At 37.9% G+C, this 18,322-nt stretch overlaps 2 protein-coding genes across 5 annotated transcripts in view; both read left to right on the forward strand.

The window, feature by feature from the left end:
• Window positions 1-15,304, forward strand: part of LOC103142484 (signal transducer and activator of transcription 5B-like) — a 21,544-nt gene extending 6,240 nt beyond the window's left edge. For 3 of the 4 annotated variants that reach the window (XM_016674699.1, XM_007558577.2, XM_016674708.1), the window contains 14 exons: window positions 1,018-1,148; window positions 1,791-1,942; window positions 2,446-2,601; window positions 3,254-3,433; window positions 4,124-4,211; window positions 6,465-6,587; window positions 6,759-6,851; window positions 7,341-7,547; window positions 7,958-8,052; window positions 8,228-8,370; window positions 9,742-9,897; window positions 10,002-10,053; window positions 11,074-11,178; window positions 11,743-15,304. In XM_016674699.1, coding sequence (XP_016530185.1) covers window positions 1,018-1,148; window positions 1,791-1,942; window positions 2,446-2,601; window positions 3,254-3,433; window positions 4,124-4,211; window positions 6,465-6,587; window positions 6,759-6,851; window positions 7,341-7,547; window positions 7,958-8,052; window positions 8,228-8,370; window positions 9,742-9,897; window positions 10,002-10,053; window positions 11,074-11,178; window positions 11,743-11,866 — 1,805 coding nt within the window. In that variant the 3' untranslated portion in view covers window positions 11,867-15,304. The remainder of the gene's footprint in view (window positions 1-1,017; window positions 1,149-1,790; window positions 1,943-2,445; window positions 2,602-3,253; window positions 3,434-4,123; window positions 4,212-6,464; window positions 6,588-6,758; window positions 6,852-7,340; window positions 7,548-7,957; window positions 8,053-8,227; window positions 8,371-9,741; window positions 9,898-10,001; window positions 10,054-11,073; window positions 11,179-11,742) is intronic. The other variant, XM_016674711.1, reaches the window with a different exon arrangement.
• A 774-nt stretch (window positions 15,305-16,078) lies between these two features.
• LOC103142497 (alpha-N-acetylglucosaminidase-like) overlaps window positions 16,079-18,322 on the forward strand; it is an 11,401-nt gene continuing 9,157 nt past the window's right edge. Inside the window, exon 1 of the mRNA XM_016674716.1 lies at window positions 16,079-16,405. The gene's annotated coding sequence lies outside the window, so the exon portion shown is untranslated. The remainder of the gene's footprint in view (window positions 16,406-18,322) is intronic.

Raw genomic sequence — 18,322 nt, forward strand, 5'->3', positions numbered from 1 at the left:
AATCAGAACAACATACCCACTAAAGCCTAGAGTTAGTGTTTTTGTCATCTTCCTCAGACGCCATCTGATGCTCTTGTCAGGTCTTGCTATAACAGACGTCCCCCAAAGCATTGACACATCCACCTCCATGCTTCATAGTTAGTATGAGGTTCTCTTCCTGGATTCCTGTGTTTAATTTGTCAAACATGGCCTCTGTTCTGTGTCCACATTTTTATTAAATGTTAGAATAGAATTTCAAAGGTATTTTCTTCTGTTTTAATTATTTTGGGATATTACTAGAATTTCCCAGTATTGATATAATTGAACTAATTATTAAAATGTCAAATATGTTAGACAAACGAAGGCTGTCATTAGGTGTTCTGTCTTCATACTGGACTTGTCACCGTAACAAATTTTCTTGACATTAAATTCTTCCAGAAATTATTCTGATAAATGATATTATATATATATATATATTTTTAGACCATTTTCAAATAATATGATGGTAATGGCATAATAATGCATTAACACATTCTCAAAATTCATTAAACTTTAAATTCTAACAATTGTTTAACATTAAAACTGGAAGACATTTTAAATATCCAGAATAAGCAAACAAAACTAACTACAAATAAAATGAATTGTGAAGTCTCTGTAAACAAAAGTGTCCTTCGAAAAAGGACTAGGTGAGACCAAAACACCAGATGGAGATGTCTGTCATCCAGTTTTTGGTGGAAAGAGGAAAAACTACAAATCATGCACATGGAAATTATTGAGCTTGTTTTCATCCATCAGAATATGAATTGATTTAATGCATGAAATCAATTGATTGCAAGCATTGCTTTCATTATCAATGCTATCTTGATTTAGTACACAGCCTTTGTGTCTTGTAATGCATGAAATGGCCCAGATAGGCTTTACTGCAATGCCCAGCTGGTTTAGTGTCACCAGTCTTTTTTTGTCATGGTTTTTTCTCTGAGATGTGCACCAGAGTGTGTTTCTAACATCCTGCATGCTGTCTGCCCTTCCCTGTGCCAGCCCAGCTGAGCAGCTTGTCTTCAGTGCCCCCAGCAGAGCGAACACAGCGGGAAGCCGCCCTGCAGAGCAAGAGGGCCACTGTGGAAGCCTGGCTCGCCAGAGAGGCCAGCACACTACAGAAATACAGGCTTGTATGAATACACACTACTTATTTCTAGTCTTATGTTCCTCATGCTTCTCAGTGTTTTGCAAAACACAGTTGGTGTTTGTGTTTGCACAAAAAGTGTCTGATGGAAACGTAGGTAAAGCCTGGTGACCCACCAGGCTTCTTATACACGCTGGGTGTTGTCTTTGATCTAAGATTCCTACAACATCCATCAAAGCTCACTGTAAGCACTAGATCCTTAAGAAGGACGTAGAAATGAGGTGGCTTTACTCGGACCTTCTGACTGTTACAGATGTTCAGAGAGAGCTGCTCTAAGGAAACTACAAGACATGATAAACGATGTCTGTTTAAAATGAGCTTTAGGTTTTGTTTTATTAAGATTCTCAGTTTTGCTATGTTTAATTTTTCAGAAGATCTGCTCAGGTTCTGCTAACTGGATCTAGAGCTTTGCTAATGGTTTTGAAATAATTCCTGGGAATCTTTTCCAACCAGTTCTGAAAAGCTCAAATAGTTTTCCACAGCCAAGCAGATTGACATGTCAGTGCATGTTGTTGGACTGTGGCTGAGACGGAGGATGTGTTCAAACGTGACATTTTCATTGAACCAGAGTTTGTTTGCTGTGAGCTTATGAAGTCAGGTTTACACACAGATGATTCTCTGCTGGTAGGACCTGGCAGATCAGCACCAGAAGACTCTGGGTTTACTGAGGAAACAGCAGACTCTTATCCTGGACGAGGAACTCATTCAGTGGAAGAGGAGACAGCAGCTGGCTGGCAACGGGGGCCCTCATGAGGGGGGGCTGGACGTTCTGCAGTCCTGGTAAAACCTGGACAGATTTCGCTCCTCCGAGCTTTTTCTTTCTTTTCTTTTCTTGTTGGGAGGGTTTTTTTTTTTTTTTTTTTTAATTCTGTGATCAAGGAAATTCATGCAATATCAGATCCTTGCATTTTTTTTGTGCTACTGAGTAATTGTGAATTTATTGTAAATTTGCAGCAAATTTACAATAAACTTTGCTTTAAAGTGATTCTAACCCCCACCTGCAGGTGGCAGCATTTGTAACTTCTACCATGCTTCTATGTCAGCTTTACTTGATGTCAAATTATAGTCCTTGATTGATATGAAGAATTTATTGCTAAATTCTTGCAAATATTTCTAAAGTAGCACCACATCATCAGTGATTTTGATTGGCAAAAAACAAACACGAAATCCTGGAGGGACTCATTCTTAATCTCCTACTGAATAAAAAATGTGCATGTTATAGACATTCATTTTTATTTTGTGAATAAACTTTTGAGGTATTTCTCCTTTTCCTTCTTGTAAAGGTGCGAGAAGCTGGCAGACCTGATTTGGCAGAACCGACAGCAGATTCGGCGCTGTGAGCATCTTACCCAGCAGCTCCCTTTGCCTGGTTCAATAGAAGAGCTGCTCACCAAACTCAACGCTGACATTACTGACATCATCTCTGCCCTGGTCACAAGGTAAAAGTCACATATTTTTCCATATTGAACACATGAAGTCATGCAGGGACTTTCAACAGATCTCATTTATATGCACAATGTGTATTTGGATCAATCAGATTTTTTTTCTCTGGAAATCTTTCCCAGGCAGTCCTAAAACAATCTAATTGTTTTCCACAACTGAGTGGAGCGACGTGTTGGTGCATGTCATCCATACAGGCGACATGCACCAACATACGGGATGTTAAACTGTATGTTAGGGATATTAACATTATACTAGTATATTGTTTTATATTTTGGGGATTTAACAGGAGAAGTTACACTTACAAATGTATTAATATTTACATATATTTTTTTCTAAACAAGAGCTCAATTGTATTAGTTTTGCCCCAATTACGAAAGTTAAAATGTTGTCCTATTGGAATTAATTGTACTTTTGCTCTTTACCACAAAATAACAATTTCACTCAAAGTACTGCTGCAATATCAAAAATGATCTAAATTATTAGAATGGTGACAACTCTACTACAATTTTTTTCACTTTTTGTTTTTCCATTAAATTTTTCTTCTAATGCAGTGAATAATCTCTCATTGACTTTCTCTTAATCCGTACTCTGATGTTCATCAGTCAGCTGTAAACTGCTGATCATCATGTTGCTGTGTTTGTATTTCAGCACCTTCATCATAGAAAAGCAGCCGCCCCAGGTGTTAAAGACCCAGACAAAGTTCGCAGCTACTGTCCGTCTTCTTGTGGGGGGGAAGCTCAATGTCCACATGAACCCACCGCAGGTCAAGGCTGTCATTGTTAGCGAGCAGCAAGCCAAAGCTTTGCTGAAGAATGAAAGCACACACAGGTGAGGAGCGGGCTGGATGGAAACTTGTCTCATTCAAAACCTCCACCAGACATTTTATTGGATAAGAAAAGGCAAATATTTCAGATTTTTTTAAATAAAACATTACAGCTTTAATTGTGGTTAATGTAGATGTACAGTAATTGATACATTCCATGAGTTGAGACAAATGGCTGCCCTGGTGAAAAGACTGTTTTCTGCTAACCCTGGGCAGGGTCTCCTCCTGTGCATCATAAGCCTGGCGGGCCACCAGGCTTCAATTGTGTCCCTACCAGGCTAAGGATTGTTTCTTTATTTACTTTAGGTTTATATATATAATATATATATATAAAGCAGTAAGAGTGATTGCAAAGATGGGTTAAAGAGTTTCTTGGGTGAAACATTTCACAGTTTCAAAGTGACAACATGTTGTCCGTGTTCAGTGTGTGAACACAGAGGGAAACTTTTTTTTTTTTATTCACCTGAACTCTACCACTGCCTCTTTACCAGTCTACACACTAACAAACTAAAGTGACAAGTCACAGATAAAAGAATGTTAAAAAAAAAAAAAAATTAAAGATCATCATTGTATAAGATGTTTTATTGTTATACAGTTAACTGGAATTAGCCTTGGATCGAATTTAGTTTAGCTTTTTTCTTAAAGGGATAGTATAGAGAAATTAATGTCTGTCTACATGTCTTTCCGCTTGACAGTGAAAGCAGTGGAGAAATCCTTAACAACAACTGTGTAATGGAGTACCACCAGGCCACAGGCACTCTAAGTGCACACTTCCGGAACATGGTAAACTGTTTTACTGCACTCAGTAAATTCTGCACTCAGTAAATTGTTTGCTTAGAAACAATATCAATCAATAATCACAAGGGATGCACCAATATAAGAATCTGGGCTGATATCAATAGCCAATATTATTGCTTTTATGGCCAATAGCCAAGATTTACAGATGTCACATTTATATGCAGCTCTGGAAAAACTTGAGCCCACCGCACTGAACCCCATTGGAAACCTACTGGTTATTTCACCACACTTATTTCTGAACTCTTCCGGAGTTAAAACATTATTGTTTTTAAATGAATATGAACTTGTTTACTTTGCATTATTTGAGGTCTGAAAGCACTGCATCTTTTTTGTTATTTTGACCATTTCTCATTTTCTGCTAATAAATGCAATTTGTTTTTGCTTGGAATTTCAGAGACGTGTTGCCAGTAGATCATAGAATAAAAGAACAATGTTCATTCTACTCAAACATATACCTATGAAAAGTAAAATCAGAGAAACTGATCATTTGAAGTGGTCTCTTCATTTTTACCATAGCTGTAGACATTTCCATCCACTTTCAACACCATGAAAAAAACATACATTTGTACTGTGCTTCAGTTAAACTCCCCACAATCCTGCACTACTTTGCTGTCACATGACCAAAGAGCCAACTTAATCATATCCACATCCAGAAACACAAATGGCAACAAGATGGAAATAAACATCAGTTTTAATATCGGCCCAGTTTCACATATAGAACCGATACGATGTGTGAAAAAAAAATGACCAACATCGGCCAATACCTTTGTTGATGTGGATCCCTATTAATAATAAGTATTGACTAGAGATGTGCCGATCAGGTTTTTTCCTGCCAATTCCGATCGCCCATGAGGGCCGATTACCGATACCGATCACGTAATTATTATTTTTTTATCATAAACACTACCGGTTACATTATGTGGAAAAATGAACCATGAATTCACCTTAATTTAGACAAAACTTGTTTTTAATAACTTTTTCCAAGAAAAAAACAAAAAAGGCATTGTGCAAATTGTACTGTTATCGGTAATGCTATCTTTAACAGACTGAAAACATATGAAGGCTCTGAAGAGGCTAAATAATGAGAAGTCAAAATAAAACCTCTCAACATTGCCAAAAAATTCAAGTATAAAACTTAACATTCAAAGGCAAATACAGGATCCATTACAATAAACAATCCAGAGTTACTGAATGAAAACTTCCTGATAGCATGGCGGCTAGCTGATTACAGCTAGTTCTGAGTGGCTGTTTCTGACTCAGCGGAGTAATTATGCAGAACAGGGAGGAGATCGATTATTTTTTTTCAGAGATTCTGTCTCATGTTAGGACAGCGAGAAGTTTTAATACGCATGTAAAATTTATTTTTTTAAGTTGGATGCTGCAGCTTCAGAGGTTCAGTGTGAGAGTCACTACCAGGTGGAGCAGAAGTTGCGCTCGGTCTGTGAAATATTACTACCTGTAGCGTAGCAGCGGTTCAACAGTGAGAGCAGAACCAGCGTCTTGCATCGCAGTTCGAAGACTTAAATAATTTTGCGGGTTATTTGTTTAGCTTTCTGACCGTCATGCTAATCCGGGTGAGTGTTTGTAGCTGTGCGCTGCTTTACCTGCTATCTGATGTATTTTTTTTTATTCAATATAGCCAAACTCCGTCAAGTATGGCATTGTTTTTATGCCATATTAGATTCGTCGTGTTGATCCATTTTGAGGTGCTTCACCCCACGTGCTTCAATTTTCCGCCACAACACGCAAACTTCCCCATTCACTCAGTACGTTATAGTTCCACACTGCTTAGGATTTGTTGCTGCGCAGTGTGAAGGAAAGAGGAGACCAGCTGCACAGGCAGGCTGCTAAAAGGTGATCAGCAACAAGAGACCGTGATCGGCGATCACCGATCATACACTTTCACGGAAATCGGCCGATTATGATCGGTGGCCGATCAATTGGCACACCTCTAGTATCGACTTCCTAAATTTTGATCACATCGTACATGATGGAAAACACTACTGCAGTGTACAGTTTGACTCATTTTGACAAAGTGATCCAGTCTGTGTGTTGGTAATTTCTTTAGCTTTAAAGCTCAAAGTTCAATGAATCCCAAAACCTCAGCCAGTTTAGGGATTTCATCCCCTTTTTTGTCTGTGTAGGAGCTTTTGGTTTTAAAAAGTTACACATTTACCACTCTGCTTGTTGTGGTGAAGTGCTTCATGTCTAACATGTCACTTGTTTGTTCTCTCACAGTCACTGAAGCGAATTAAGCGTTCGGATCGTCGAGGTGCCGAGTCTGTGACAGAGGAGAAGTTTACAATTCTGTTTGAGTCCCAGTTCAGCATTGGAGGAAACGAGCTGGTGTTTCATGTCAAGGTCATTCACATGGAAGCCTTAAAATATTTCATTTATTTTTTTACTATCGGAACCATAAAACAGTCCAGTAAAAGTACTGTTCTATGGTTCTGTTCAATCCTAACCCATTCAAATAATTTCAGAATGCTTTTGTTTACCTGTTGACTTTAATGTTTTATGTTTGACCTGCAGACTCTGTCTCTACCGGTCGTTGTGATTGTCCATGGCAGTCAGGACAATAACGCCACGGCAACAGTCCTGTGGGACAACGCCTTTGCTGAGCCGGTAAGATACTGGTCCTCAAAAGTATGAATTTTTAATGGCCTTTTCTACAATCTGAAACTTTACAGTTCATATACAAGAAAACACGAAAGTAATGTTTAATGCAGCTTTTTATATTATGGTAATCATTGTAATTGTTTTAGTTTCTTAAATGCTTTCAGTCTGTTTTCCTTCTAATGCTTCCAAGAAGCCAGCACAGAGGAAAATGTTAAATATCTGTCTTCAGATGAAGTTAAAATAAGGTGTTTAAAGTAAGAATGTACCAACAGATTTCTACTTATTCATTTTAATAGCAAAGAAGCTCAAATTTTCCTTGCATTAAACACAGTACATGTTTTTAGTTTTAACTTGCAACAATTAAATGCTCTAAACTAAAAGGATTTGGCTTTTTATGATCTAAAATAAAAGTAGTGGAAAAAATGGTGGTAAATTAAAGGAATCCCTGCCCTGCCTTAGCTAGCCATACTTTTATTAACACTGTTCTTTCATTAGGGAAGAGTGCCATTTCTTGTCCCTGACAAAGTGCTGTGGACCCAGCTTTGTGAAGCCCTTGATATGAAGTACAAGGCAGAAATGCACAGTGGGCGTGGCCTGACGGAAGATAACCTGGTCTTCCTGGCACAGAAAGCGTTTTCAAACAGCAGTAATAACCCTGAGGATTACCGTAACATGACTATTTCCTGGGCCCAGTTCAACCGGGTGAGGCCGGCTCATTTTCTCATTTAAGCTTTTCTCCCAGCAGGTGAATGTGACTGCTCTTAGCTAAGACTAAATGAATACCAATAAAATGTCAGGAATTTAAGCTTAATTATTTGCAGTGTCTAAATGGGGAAACTTTAAATATAGCAGCTGCTTGTTGTTCTAAACCTTGGCAGCAGTTACTGTACCAGAGCCATTTACTCTAATGAAGTTGATGGTTAGAGAAAGTATATTTGAGGAATATCACAACTTGACTTCTCTGTTACCATTAGTTTTATTTGTTAAAGCTGTGCCACATAATACTTAGCTATTTTATATGAACCAACTTGTGTTGTTACAGTTGTCTCTGGTTTAAGATTTTTTTCAGTAATTTCTGGAAACAAACTGACAGATTTGATGTGATTTAACAGGAAAACCTGCCTGGACGCAACTTTACTTTTTGGCAGTGGTTTGATGGCGTTGTAGAGCTCATGAAGAAACACCTGAAACCTCATTGGAATGATGGGTATGAATTATGTGACTCTTTTCAAAAAAGCTGTTTTTTTAATGTAAACTTAAAATGGTGCATTATTTGTCTATTTTTTTTCACTGTTAGCATTTATTGAAAGTTTCACACTTTTTAATGTTTGACTCAGGAAAAAAGACATTTGGGTTAATTTCCCCCATGGATGTGATTTCAGGGCTATTCTTGGGTTTGTGAACAAGCAGCAGGCTCAGGACATGCTGATGTCTAAACCCAACGGCACCTTCCTGCTGCGTTTTAGTGATTCTGAGATCGGAGGCATCACTATTGCCTGGGTGGCTGAAAATCCCAACAAACAAGGTAAAAAAAACAATCGGGCTGTATTAGGTTAGATGACATGTAAATTGAATATTACAATATTCTTAATTAAAGTAGTAATGGTTATGTCATTGACGTGAGATGTGCATCATAATTCTGCGACAGAAGAAGCCTGATGCAGTAAATTATGACATAAACAAAGGCTGAAAATTGTTTAATATGATATGTAAGAATTCTGTCACTATACTGTTGGCTCCCATTGCTGAATAAACTTCAAAATCCGTTTGTGGATGGAACAGAAGTTATTACTTCTGAAAACAATGCTAATCACTGTTGGGACTAACTAATTGTATTACCACACAAAAAATTGGATTTCCCCAAAACATTGGAAATGAGCATCAAGACCTGGTGTGTGAATGTAGCCTTAGATTTTGCATCCCTTCCAACAGCAGGACAACCAGTTCAGTTCAAAACACAGCTGAAGTTTGGCTATTCTGTTAGAAAAAGTACATTAGACAAGAAGACTATCTGCAAAAAAAAAAAATCAAAAACACATAATCCAGAATGTGTGTATATATAAACACTTATTCCAATAACTGGGATATACAGACACTACAGAATAGCCAGGTCACACAGCTATCTTTATAAAACATTTAGCCAGGTAGCCTACAGTTAACGCAGTATAATGGCATACATAGGAGCCTAAAACCAAAACAGACCAATGTTCAGGGATGGAGACTAGAAGGAGAATCATTAAAACACATTAGATTTAAAAAAAAAAAAGATAGAAAACACAAACCACTGGCTACGGTTTTCAGTTCACATCAGTTATTAATACACCTGTCAAAAATGATCATCTTTAGACACTGGACAGAAAAAAATCTTATTTACAAAAACATATTGTGCATTCAGTTCAATCATACAGACGGTTTCAAAGTCCATAACTTAGATTCCAGTTTAGTCCCAATCATCAGACAATGCAGTCAAGTTCAGTTTATTATTGAAATTGGTGAAAAAGTTTTCTATCCAAGGGAACTCGGATAGTCATTAAATTTGCAACAGTTCGTCATATTGAGCATTCATGTATCTGAAGTCCTGTTTAACAGGAAGAAAGTTCCAGCAGCAGCAGAACCTAGCTCGGTGTGCGCAGCCATCAGTCATGGGCAACTGGAGGTTTGAGAAAATGGAACATGCACACTAAAACACAAGATGAGAAAGTAAAGAGTTAATAGCTGCAGTAACTCCTTCAGTGGCTGGAACAGTATCCTGTAAACACCTGGAATATTATTACCAATAGGAAGGCTTCATACGTCTTCCTATTGGTTGACTAGTGTGTATGGTGGTTTTGGTAACCCCAGTAAGAAACCAATCTTTACTGAATCTAGCATTGTCATCTTTGATCTAATTGTGTAGGTGAAAGGCTGGTCTGGAATCTGCTGCCTTACACAACGAAGGACTTCTCCATTCGCTCCCTGGCTGACCGCATAAGTGACTTGAACCATCTTCTGTTTCTTTACCCTGACCGGGCCAAGGATGAGGTCTTTGCCAAGTACTACACCCCTCCACTCTGTATGTGTACCAACTGCTTAGTTTTGATCATCAGCACGTACTTTTTAAAGGGTTTCATCAGTATGACTGTAAATGGTGGCTAAAGGAGGCTATTTATCTTCCAGCGAAACCAGTGGATGGATACGTTAAACCGCAAATCAAACAAGTTGTACCAGAGTAAGTTGATTCCATAATATCTCTGACAGTTATTGATAGCAAGTATCAAAGTATAGTATTAAATCCCACAAAACCCAGATTGTAACAGTGCTGTACTTCTACCCTGTCTAATGGATATTAAAATGCATGTCATGAACTAAAAAGAAAAACCTCATGCAGTATCTAGAGAACAAGGACAAGATTATTTAAAGCTAATTCTACAGTAAAATGGAAAATGAACCACTGTACTTCAAAAGCCCCTAACAAAAATATACATTTTCAGCCATTCTTGTAGTATTTTATATGTTTTCATTCTAATGGGTCTGGAAATGTCTTTCCTCTTAAGATTGATTTTTTTTTTTTTGTTTTTGTTTTTTAAGTCAAACCTAAATGTTTCAGAGCATGTTGCAGCAGTGAACTGCATGGTCCTGTTAACTCTGCAGCGCTCCCTCATACATAGGATGATGGTGAAGGTACTGGCCAGCAGATTCCCCCTTCAAGGTCACTTCTAGAATACCAGAGCTAGGTTTAACTTCTAGAGGGAGAATAAAAACCGAGAACATAATGTTACCTGCTCTCAGGTTCCTTTAGTCATGTACATATGTTTTGTTTTCTGATTTAGACTGCTCCATACTGTCAGACATTTTCTGTTGAAGATATTTTTTGAATATACAGGTCTGATGGTAATCAGACCTGGGTGTGGCTAGTAAGATTTTTCTTTTTCTTTTTTTTTTTTTTATGTATGCATGAGTTGGTTACATTGTCACACGATCCAGATTGGATTGGCTTTTCATCCTTAATAAATGAAACGATCAGTTTTGAAACTTAGTCTATTAAGTGAATTTATATGAAATATTTGAGTATGATTTTAAAAAAAAACTGAATCTATGAGGTCAAATACTCACAGCACTGTTCAGTGTCTTACTCATGGTTGGATATCTTTAGGGTTTGAAACTCTGATTCACTGAGTCAATCTGTAAATATTAAAGTTGCAGTTCTTTTTTTTGTTCTTATTACTGAAGATGTTTTCATGTCTGGTAGATTCACCACCCCAAACCCTGAGCCCTGCGCTGGAGTTGTATTCATGGACCAGACAGCCTCGTCCTCTGGGAGCCATTCCAACAACTTTGGCGTCTACTCCTCCATGTAAACACACAGTGGTGTTCTTCATAACCTCGTCTGCTGTTTAGTTACACTGGCACTTTATGTACAGCTTACCATAAAACCTGGAGCAATTGGATTGCAGTACTCCTTTGCTGCATTTTGGGTTCAGATATGATATTTTGTCTCATAAACAGATGAAAGCAAATATTTTGAGTTTTGTACACCAAAGCAAAATTAAGCAATTGAATTTCTTATTGGTCCAAGAACATTAGCATTCATTTATCTTTAATGCTCTCAGTATATGCATAACGACAATGAAAAGAAGAAAATGAATGATTTAAGGTCCTTGATACAATTGGGAGGCAACAACCAATCAGTTTGTAAAATTGAGACATTTTAGTTTGTTGAGCTGAATCTTTAAAATGATATTCAAAATAGCAGGCATACAAAATAAAATACACATTAAAAAATGTGATATTAGGTATGCACTGATATAAATATCTGATATGTAAATATCATACACCAGTGTGATTGACACCGCTAAGTCAGTAAACAGATTCCTGTGCTTCATTAACATCCTAACTTCTGCTTCTGTTGTGTGGCCAGTAGTGACAACATGCTGGATCCAGACGGAGATTTCGACCTGGAGGACACGATGGATGTTGCCCGTCATGTGGAAGAGTTGCTTCGCAGGCCCATGGCCAACCAGTGGAGCAGTCAGCAGTCCTGAACCTGAAACGTGAAGCCGTTGCACACCTCACCTTTGTGTTGTTTCTACGTTTTGGTTGTTTGTCTTTTTAACACTCACTCCCAAAAATCCTGGCGGGCCATAATGGAGAAGAGTCAGCTTGATTGACACCTCAATCCACTTCACGGTTTGGTTTTAGCATTTAGTTATGCTTGTCCATATGAGGAGAATATAGAGCTATAGTTACTGGCTGATATCCTCTCAAGCAGGTTTTTATATATATATATATATATAAAAAGGTGAGACATGTAGTTATTTTCAGTAGAAGCTGGACAGTAATTTCATGTGTAGCTGATGAACCTGCAAGATGAGGAAACATTTTAACTGGGGAGAAACAAGCTTATCCAGAAATTATTGTATAGTTATCTGTGAATAAGTACTAAAAAATTCATCTATTTTCTATTGGCAATAAAAATCTGTCATTATATATTGTCTAAAAACTTTTAAGAGAGACTTCTTGATAAACACCAGGGACCTTCAACACAAATGGTACTTGCAGACACATTTAGTTGACATGTCAGTTATTATCTTGATAGTAATTTAAACTTTTTTTTAAGGTTTTGTTGACTCTAGTGGCCTTTATTTGAAAGTAGTTGGACAGAAAAGAGGGTAATGAGAGAGGGGGAAGACATGCGGCAAATGTCATCAGGCCGGGACATTTGCTGCGACCACCGCCACGAGAATTATGGCCTCAAGACGTGGGTTGTGCTTTGCCCCTGCACCACCACAGCACCCCAGTAATTTCAACTTCACAAACGGTGTCAACCATCAGTCATCTGTCTGTGACTTCAACTTTATGGCTGATTCAAACCAGTGATGAATCAGTTTGGTCCAAATAGATTGGAATGGCTATTGAACTTACAGGAAAAAAATGATTCTAATTTCTTTTCTTTTTTTCTAATCCTTCTGAAGAGAAACTTGTTTGTATGAAATATGAGATGGCTTAATATTAACAAAAATGAAAGGAAATGTGTGTGTTTGATTTTATCCTTTTCAATATCTAATCCAACAAACTGCTCCAAACCAGAATCATCAGAATGAACTGCCTGGTGTTGACAGAGAGGGTTTGGCTGTTTTTTCTTTGGTGGAACCAACAAACTGAACTCTACAGGTCGACACTGAGTTTTTCTGACAAATGTGTCTCCATGTTGAGGGAAATAAACAGGCTTTCCAACAAACATACAGCCGGGATCCATTGTCACAACAGAGGCATAACTGATCAAACACGTTTCCTTCCTTTTGTGCTTTTAATGAAAACGTAATATTCCTGAAATATCAGGTTTCCAATGTAAAATGAGCGAAACACTGCCCCCCTCTGCCTCAATCAGGTGCTGCAATGTGTAGGAAGGAAGAGATTTCCACTTGCAACAAGCCAAACATTTAAATACTAAAATATTTGACCAGTGCATTCACACAGTGCATTCTCTATGCTGTCCTCTGGAAATGTAGGATTTGACATTTTGAACTTTTGAACTGATAAATTCTGAATGCATGTTTTGCACCAGAGCCTGCAGTGATGAGATTGGAACCGACAGCTCTCATCCCATTGCTTTGTTTCCAGCCCCAGCTGTGTTTTTGCAGCTCTAAACACAACAAAGAGATAATAAGATGAGCTAATAGAAAAGGAGACCCAAGCAGAGGAGAGTGTCCCCTGCCACGCACTTGTAAGTTCTAGTGACGGAGAACTTCGGTGTTTTTACCACTCAACACACTTGTGTGTTTTATGTACTGTATGCACATTTGTGTGAACTGCATCACTTTAAATCACCTGCAGGTCCTGGTTGTAGTTCTGACTCTGAGCTGAGCTGGTTAGTTGCTAAATAACACAAACTGTGTCAATAGCTGCTTCTAGGTTTCCTGAAGAATATAGTATACAAATATTACATTTGTATAGATCTTTTTGTTTCCTTCCTCAGAAGTTGCATAGTCTAACTTTAAGTGTTAAAAATTTAACTGAATGTCTTGATGTATTTTTCCTTGAAATGCATCTGTTCCACCGTACTGCCTTGCATCATGTTGACTTGAGGTGCTGAAACATGTTAAATAATGAGATTTTACTGTTAAGTTTTTGTAGTTTTTACTTCATTCAGCTTGTGTTTTTAATTTCTCATAGAGCTGTTTAGTGCAACGTGAAGCAGAGAGCTGGGTGTCACTAGAACGAAGCAGTTTAATCCTAAAACCTTCGTCTTAAACATCCAAATTACACCAACTAATGTGTCCTAACAAGGTGAAATAGTCTTAAAGTGCCTTTTTATGTGTTGGAGATGGCAGACTTGCAAAACAATTTCCTGTGCACAAACATGCGGTCTTTGAGAATTTATTAGAGGCAAAATAGTTAAAACATTAATAAAACTCTTACATAGAAAATAGTTGCTTAGGGTTATTATGACAAAGGATAAATAAATTCTCATTTTTAAAACTAACTAGAGGAGGTTGTTGTAACTATGGATGGACTGATTAATCAACCTGGAGTTCCTTAGTGTTGGGAGATTGATCGATACTTGCATGAGAAGCTGGTCTTATCCACTGATCTTAACCATCTCTGCAAAAGTCTGATAATCAGCCTCTGTCCTTTTCTGCTTTGATGTCAGAGGGCTGAGTGACCTCCCTGCCCACCAGGTCATTTCTGCATATGTTCAGTTGACAGAAGTCAGTCCACTTGCCAAAATTTTTAGCAACTTCTCAGACAAAAATTGGTATCAGCCAAAATTGGAATCAGGTGATCAGCGATCAGCCTGAAACTACCATCCACCTCTGATTACAACAAGATGAACCAGCCACACTTTTGAAAATGTGGAATGAGACCACACCCCACTAGGTGTCTGTACAGCCTCACATTTTACCTCCAGAGCTAAGAGAAGGTGTCACAGATTAGATTAGAGTCACAGTTGGTTGATGAATAGAATGACCATAAAAAGTTATCTAAAATCCTAATGCTAGCTATAGAGCCTGGAGAAATGAGCTCTACTTTGCAGTAAATGATCTCAGTCCTTCAAGTCGAGTTCTGCATGTATCCCTAACTGTGTCTGAACAGAACCATTACTGTTCCTCAATCAGCTTAAAATCTGTATTTGTGTTCTGCCATGTGAATTCTGTCTGTAAGGTTTAAACATAAACTCTGTTTTGAAAGAGTTTTCCTTAATGTGTCTGAAATATTTTAGGTACTTTTGTTTTGATGCTGATGTACATCTGATGTTTACCTTTTAGTACATTTATCAGATTGATACTCAGATGTTTTCCATTGGTTGCTAGGTACATGGTGTGTCACATGCAAATTTTTATTCATTAATTTTATTTCTGATCAACTTTTTCTTCCGAGATGAATTGACTTTGTTTTTGTACTTTTCAATAGAATACGGAAGAATGTGATGCCACGCTGTTTTCTACTATGCCATGTTAAAATAAAATCATCAAAATATGTTTTTAGTGAATCTTTTGTGTAACAGATGGACATAAGATTTCTTATTTTAGAACTACAAAATTCTATGTATTTATTTGGGATTTTGTCATAAACGGAAATGATAGAACTGTAAAGTGGGTTAAATTAACATCAAAATTATTTACCAATAAAAAGCTGAAATTGTAAATTTTTTGCCCTTTATTTCCAGCAACAAAGCTCAGGCTCAGCTAGGTGGAGCATGTAGTCCTGTAATTAATTCTATTAATCCTGCACAGCATGATGCTGCCATCACCATGTTTTACCATGGAGATGGCATTTTCAGGGTAACACAGAAATATCAAAATGGAAAGAAGTGTGATGATCTCAGTGGCTGCACCAGGAACAGCCTCTGAGCTCTATGACCACCAGCTATGTTACTGCACTCAAACTCCAACAATTGCATAACACATTATGGTTTAGTATCTGCCTTGGAACACGTTAGGGAAGTACTGCAAGTTTTTTCTCCCACATCATCTTTCAGTGGAATTCACAAAACCTCAAGGTCTAACTCGTTAGGGCAGTTCTGCGAATTTAATTTTATACAAAATGTGTTACAAGAGCTCTGCCTCTGATTGGCTTACTTATTGTCATGCACCACTTCCTGGTCTTTATCTAAAAACGTAGCTCATTCCAACCTAAACGGGTGTTTTGTTTTCAATTGGGGTATAAAATGTCCCTCACAAGGAGCTGTGAGGTAGCTGCAGTTTTCTTCTGGCTTTTTCTCATTGTTAACTGTAAGTTTCCCCACTCTGGACCATATCAAACCCAAAGGTTAACGACAAGGAGCAGGCACGAGCGGTGTCCGGGCTGCTGAGGCGGCTGCTGGGGAACAGATCCACGGAGTTCATAGTGTCAGTCAACAGGAGCCTCTCCAATGGCAGCCTGGATGTTTGTGAGCTCAGATCTGCTAAAAACAATAAGATTGTGGCCACAGGCAGCACCGGAGTGGCCCTGGCTTCTGGGATCTATAACTATCTGAAATATTTTTGTAACTGCCATGTTTCCTGGTCGGGGAACCAGCTAGAGGTCCCAAGTCCTCTGCCACAGCTGACAGGCGTGCTGCGCATCAACACTCCTCACAGATCAGTGACCCCGAAGAGTTCTAAAATAACTGCTGCATGTTGCTGGTTTTCAGTTTGGGGCACACAGTGTGCACCAATTAGGACTCCTTTTTCTTCACAATGTTTTGTTTTTAGTAGATGAAATTGTATGAAATTGTAATATTTCAACAATATTTTCCACTGACTTTCTCTTTATGGGATAGAAATATAGGAAACTGTCTAAGTGTTTTTTATTGTTTTTACGACACTTTCACCAATAAAATGTCAGAACAGTCTCAGGGACTGGAGTGTGACATCTGTGGTGCCACAATTGTAAGAAAATGTGGCACCATATTTTCTTACAAATGTGGTAAGTAAGTTTTTTGGAGTTGTACTCGTGGAAAATTTGCCAAATCCTCTCTGCCAATGCTAATCAGTTTTTTGTTGAGACCATGTCACGGCGGCACCTCCATCACTGGAAAAATGAGGCTTGTCATCAGAGCCAATGCCACTCGTACAGAATAACATTCTGCACGAGTGGCAGTATAATTCTTTGGGTCCAACCTCTATGCTACGTTATATCAACGTTTCCCTCTCAAACCTCTAGAGTTTGATAGCTGAGGATTGAATGGCCTGACCTCAGCAACATTGAACCTTTATGGATCATCTTGTGCGTACTGTTTGTGGCATAGCAACCAGCCATAGCCTCGCCTCAGACAAATGGCTGAGGAGAATTTGGCTTTACCACAGAGGATTTGGCAGGTTTTCCGGTTGTAGCTCACTGAACTCTGCTTCTTAACCAACAATACATTTTCCGAACAAATATAGCAATCAAAGTAAAATAAACAGAATTCGTTTAATTCTAATGAAACAACCAGACCCTACTGAAATAATGAGGGTGCATATAGGGTTTTCCAGAGGAACAGAGCACTGAGCACCGTCAGTTGCAAATTAAAGTGACTTGACTGACAGATGGTCTATCTTATTCCTTTTGTCTGGTTGCAATTAATCATTTTACAGTCACTGAAAATCAGTGAAAATCAGTGACTGTATCAAAGCAAAATCTTGGTTTTGGTTAGTGGCTCTATGAAGGTCTGACTCTGTAGCGTTAATCAGTTTTTCTTTAATTGATAGCAGGTGTGAGCCTACTATCAATTGAAGATAGTAATCTAATTTTTATTTGCTGAAAAATTTTATAAAAGCTGCTTAAAAAATTATTAGATTAAGTGTTGCATTTCTATGCAATATCAATGCAACTTCTCTCACCCTGGCCCTTTCATTGTTTGCGCTTTTAATTTGATTTGTGCAGGATAAATGTCACATGAAGGTCTGATTTATCAAGATCTAGTTAAAATAACAACAACAAAAAATTCCCAACAAGATGTGTAAACTTTTGAAAACCAGTATTGGTTGTTTCTTTCTCCCTGGGCTTTTGTAAAACAGAAACACTTTTAAGGGAAGTAAATTACATCCTGATCTTGTGAAGTTTTTTAGTCACTTGACTTGTACCTCTGTTAGTCTTGGGATGTTGGTCAGGCCCGAGGTAATTCAGCTATGAGAACTATTGATTGATTGATTTTTATTAGACAACATCTCTGAAAGGTCTGATATAAGTTAATCACCGTGATTTTGTATGTGTGCATATCTACAGTACATTCTCCTTGTTATTATCGGTAATGTTTATTACTCAATAAATTACTTCCCATTGCCACTAGTAAGAAACACTGTTTACACTAACTGCAAAATTGCACTACTAAATTGTACTCATTAAAATTACATTCTCTATTTCACAGAATTTTCACTGCATTTTATTGTTTGTTTTATAACTTTTTACTCTTGCATATGATCTCCCAAATTTTGCATATTCCATCCCATTACTATTGTTATTGTTTTCTGCTGTAAAATAATTACTCTATATGATTACTGAGGAGTGTAAAAAACACAAACGGTATGAATTGC

Source organism: Poecilia formosa, unplaced genomic scaffold (assembly GCF_000485575.1).
Source record: "Poecilia formosa unplaced genomic scaffold, Poecilia_formosa-5.1.2 Scaffold4, whole genome shotgun sequence".
Taxonomy (NCBI): domain Eukaryota; kingdom Metazoa; phylum Chordata; class Actinopteri; order Cyprinodontiformes; family Poeciliidae; genus Poecilia; species Poecilia formosa.